Below are 4636 nucleotides of genomic sequence, written 5' to 3'. Positions count from 1 at the left end.
CCCCCCCCCCCCCCAAATTTTATAAACAGTGTCGCGATGCTGTACTCGACTAGGTTTTAGAAAGCTGATGTTCATGCTAAACCCGTTTCTGGTTAATTAACTGTTTTCCCATTATGGTTTTTAATCCGATCGATTTAATTAGAAACAACGTAGGGGGAAGGTAAAGAAAAGAAGAAGCATGAATAGATGGTGGATGGAGCAAATGCATGCACTGGGTAAAAACCATCACGCTGTGAATATAATGTATCCATCTTCATAAGCGTGACGTATCTGTGTGTTTATATATATATATATATATATATATATATATATATATATATTCATATCACTCTCTCTACTTATATATACTCCAGAGAGAGAGGGAGAGAGAGGGAGAGAGAGAGTGTGTAAGAGAGAGAGCATCACGGGACAGCAACACAGTGCATTTATTAGAATATAAAAACCCTAAACCCTAATCCGCATTGACGGCTTTATAAATAGGGTCTTCGTTTCGAAGTCTGTGTGTGAAGATCAACGAGGAGTTTCATCATCTTCCGACAGAAACCCTGTAGTTGAAGGAAGGTGATTCAGTAACGATATGTCTCACATCGCTGTTGAGAGGAACAGAAGACGGCAGATGAACGACCATCTCAAAGTTCTTCGTTCTTTGACCCCTTGCTTCTATATCAAAAGGGTACCTTTAATTTGATCATATCATACACATACACACGATCCTCTCTAATTTTCTGATTGAATTTGTTCATCATATGCATGATCAAGATCCATAGCATGCAATATAGCTAGCTAGATTCGTCTTCATCGTACTGTATACACTTAGATTCCACACTCTTGTCTGAAAAAATCCACTGATTCCGCCATGATCGTGTTTTCGTTAGCTCATCATCTTATGTAAGCAACACCACCACCATATATAAATAACAGAATTGCTAATTACAACTTTTCACGTTGTATGATCATCGCCATTTATCAGGGAGATCAAGCATCGATAATCGCAGGAGTGATAGATTTCATCCAAGAATTGCACCAACTCGTGCAAGTTCTCGAGTCCAAGAAACGAAGAAAAACACTAAGCCCTACGTTTCATCACAGTCACCAGATCGATCAGTCCACGGCCATGGTCGTCAGACCACCCTTCGCCCAGATCGAGAACATCAACACGACAAGCTTCAAGGAACTAGGCGCGTGTTGCAACTCTCCCCATGCTGACGTGGAAGCTAAGATCTCGGGGTCGAATGTTGTCTTGAGAGTTGTCTCCTTGAGAATCCCAGGTCAGCTCGTGAAGATCATCGCTGTCTTGGAGAAGCTCTCCTTTCAGGTTCTTCACCTCAACATCAGTAGCATGGAGGATACCGTCTTGTATTTCTTCATCGTCAAGGTATATATATACACATTTGTTAATTTATGTTAGTTCATGGATCTTGAAAACTTAAATATCACATGATGAATTCAATATATATATATATATATATATTTTCTATTCATAATTTGACCTATACAAGTTCATGTAGACATGACTGAACGACAAATTTGGTCCTCATCATCATGCAAGGTCACTTTTTGTGGATGTTCACCTATCAAATACCACTGTGTCATGGCGAATTTCAACATTATAACACACACACACACACACACACATATATATATATATGTACATATATATAAAAGACATAATTAATTTTTGGGGAATATATGTGCAGATAGGATTGGAGTGTCGCCTCAGTTTGGAGGAATTGGCTCTTGAAGTTCAGAAAACCTTTGCGCCAGAAGCAATCTCCAGTTAAATCCACAATCGCATCTCTTATGGATATGCTTACGGATCATCATATAACCTAAGTCTCCTTCAATTAATAGACATACATATATATATATATATAAGACCGTCATCTTGTTAGATATATTTCCTATGTTTTGTAATATCAAAGGTTTTCAGATTAACGAGTTGTACGAATTTGATATCCGTCTCAATTTCACATCAAAAGGATAAATGAAACGGCTTTATGCTATATAAAATATAATATACCAAGATTGGTCAGCACACATTTTTCTTCTCCTTTCGAGTTCTTGACATATCCCCAACGGTTTTGGAGTCTCTACTCTAATTCACGATGTTGGTTTGATCTTTGAAGAATTGTCTGAATCACCCGGATTTGTCAGATTTGATGTCTGATTAATTAGCTCCCAAATATAAAAAATCTACATATAAAATTTAAAATACGAGAATCACAAAGCAGGCCCATTAGTTTTGTATATGGGCCGACACTTGATGTCCTTAAATTGGGCCCAATTACTAAGGTGTTGGGCTCCTTTCATAAAATAACACCGTCAAATATGTGAAGAAAGCCCAAATACTGTTGGGCCATGTTGCGAAGCCCACCTAATGTATTGGCTAATTGCAAGAACTCCCTTTATTCAATAATTCAAAAAAAAAGGATACCGACTAAGAGCACAAATAAAATTTTAAACAAAAATTCAGACACTAAACAGCCATCGCAATCGATTCCACTAGCAAATTTCTTTTCGGGTAAATTGCGGTGCGCTTACAAATTGTTACACTAAATTCATTTTTCTGAATCTGCCCAACTTTTCAACCGTTGGTCAAACGTTAGCTGTCCATATCGTCTGAATTAAGTCCATATGCCAACTAACCAATATTTGTTATTAGACTTGCTCGTACAATTAACACCATGAGTATAATGCTAACCGATGCTATGTCTCTCGTTGCTTGAAAATTATTTCCAAATTTTTCTTTAAACTCAACTCACTAATGATTTTTAGGGAAGAAAATTAAAGATATGAAGACATGGAAAAAAAAAATATTAAAGTAAGGTTTATCAAGAAGAAAATATATTTTTTTTTAAAGTATATTTCGTAACGCATGTTCTCTCTCTGAATCCGGCGGAAATTACAATTTTCACTAAACTATTTTATTTTAAAAAAAAAATTATGAGAGAGAGAGAGAGAGAGGAGAGGGGGCAATAATGAAGCGTGGTGAGTTTAGGAGTGTGGGACCCACGAAGCTTTGAAATCCACCGTACATCAGAAAGATTCCCATCTTAGATACGTGGGTCCCACTTTCTGCCTTAAACCGACAATCCTCGCCGTTAACTATTTTCCGTCATCTCCCCGCGTTCCGTCCTTTCACGCCTTTTACATTTACCTTACGAGTTACGACAAATACATATATAATCATAAAAGAAACATGATGGTTAAAAAATCTTAATTATTTGGTACCCGAAAACATTTTAGGTGTTTTTTTCCGTCGATATTGACTACTTTGAACCGAAATATAATATTTTATTGATAATAGATTTGTAAGTATTTGGTGCAATTCATATTTATATGGACCGGCAAGCATAGAGATATTTCTTTTAACTTGCACTTTCCTGTTATTTTTGTGACATTGATATATTCTGATGATGGTTAAAAATAAACAAGTTAAAGGAAAAACAGAAGGCATCTTTTGATCATAGAATCACAAACATATGATTACAGATTTTTAAAAGATTGGATTTTATGTTATCTAATATAATCTTTCCCTTGTCAAAATTTTATGGCCTAAATAATTTGGAGGTTAATTCATATTTAAAAAAATATAGGGATTGAATCACAAGTTCACTGATTTAGATATCACAAAATTAAGGACTCCAACATCCAAAAATATTTAGGATGTACATTGTTAAAATCTAATAAAATTAAAACAAATAACTAATAAATTATGTAAAAAATAGATAAAAATATAAATTGGTAAAAAAAATCAAAAGAAATACATGAGAACCAGTAAAATATATTAATTAGTTGAACAATTATAAATAACGATATTATTTTAAATATAGTTAGTGCACATATACAGATGTTTTTTTAATATTGTGATTTTCCAAAAATTTAGAAAAGTAAATAAATATGTATTTAAGCGGCTCGGCTCGGCGCTTCATGAGATGGCTCCATTTTTAGTTGGGAGTAAATTTCAAATTGATCCCGTAGGTTTCTTTTATTCTTAATTGTAGCCTTTAACATTTCTTTTGACCATTGACGTACTGATGGTTTTCACTTTATTGTTTTGACGACTTAACAAGCAAATCACGAATCTATTTGTTAATCAAATGCTAAACTTGCAGGAAAATTGTTAATCAATCTACGTTTCTTCTTTACATCTCTCATCTTTTTTGTTAATCATATCAAATGCAAAACATATTTTTTTATTAAAATGAATCACATTAAATCTAATTATGGTTTCTATCTCTTTGATTGATGATTGAATCCTAAACCCTAAAATTTTATATATATTAAATATATATATATATATATATATATTTTGGATTTCATACAAAAAAGATGATGTAGCAAAAATACCTTAAGATTCAGTGAAGAAATAAACGTAGTTAACGGGGAATTAATTATAAAATGGGAATATTATTGTTAATATTTTAAATTAAAATGAAATGAAATGGGTCGTAGGGAGGGTTCAAACTTAGAGATCAGCGAAATATAAGAAAATAATTTGTTAAGATAGTAATGGGAGGGTCCATAATTCAAGGGGTGTGTCGGTCCATGGTTTAGGCCGATGTCTCTCTCTTTAATAGCCCCCAACCATCCCAATTCCAATTTAATTTAATGGTGCCCCCCAAACATTTTTAAA

General features: G+C 34.0%; 1 protein-coding gene across 1 annotated transcript; it reads left to right on the top strand.

Annotated features, from left to right (window-relative positions):
* The first annotated feature begins 499 nt into the window (after positions 1 to 499).
* Positions 500 to 1953, top strand: LOC104818794 (transcription factor MUTE). The gene is made up of 3 exons (XM_010548532.1): positions 500 to 673; positions 971 to 1375; positions 1698 to 1953. The coding sequence occupies exons 1-3, from the start codon at positions 578 to 580 to the stop codon at positions 1779 to 1781; spliced, it is 585 nt and encodes a 194-aa protein (XP_010546834.1). The 5' UTR covers positions 500 to 577; the 3' UTR covers positions 1782 to 1953.
* Positions 1954 to 4636: the final 2683 nt, after the last annotated feature.

Source organism: Tarenaya hassleriana, unplaced genomic scaffold (genome assembly GCF_000463585.1).
Source record: "Tarenaya hassleriana unplaced genomic scaffold, ASM46358v1 Cleome3, whole genome shotgun sequence".
Classification (NCBI taxonomy): Eukaryota; Viridiplantae; Streptophyta; class Magnoliopsida; order Brassicales; family Cleomaceae; genus Tarenaya; species Tarenaya hassleriana.
This window is presented reverse-complemented; position numbering and strand designations above follow the sequence as displayed.

What these genes read in the sequence shown, in the direction of transcription:
- LOC104818794 (XM_010548532.1), top strand. Translation starts at nt 578, where the DNA reads ATGTCTCACATCGCTGTTGAGAGGAACAGAAGACGGCAGATGAACGAC. An exon ending in CTTGCTTCTATATCAAAAGG is followed by an intron (nt 674 to 970) that starts GTACCTTTAATT and finishes GCCATTTATCAG; the next exon opens with GGAGATCAAGCATCGATAAT. An exon ending in TGTATTTCTTCATCGTCAAG is followed by an intron (nt 1,376 to 1,697) that starts GTATATATATAC and finishes ATATATGTGCAG; the next exon opens with ATAGGATTGGAGTGTCGCCT.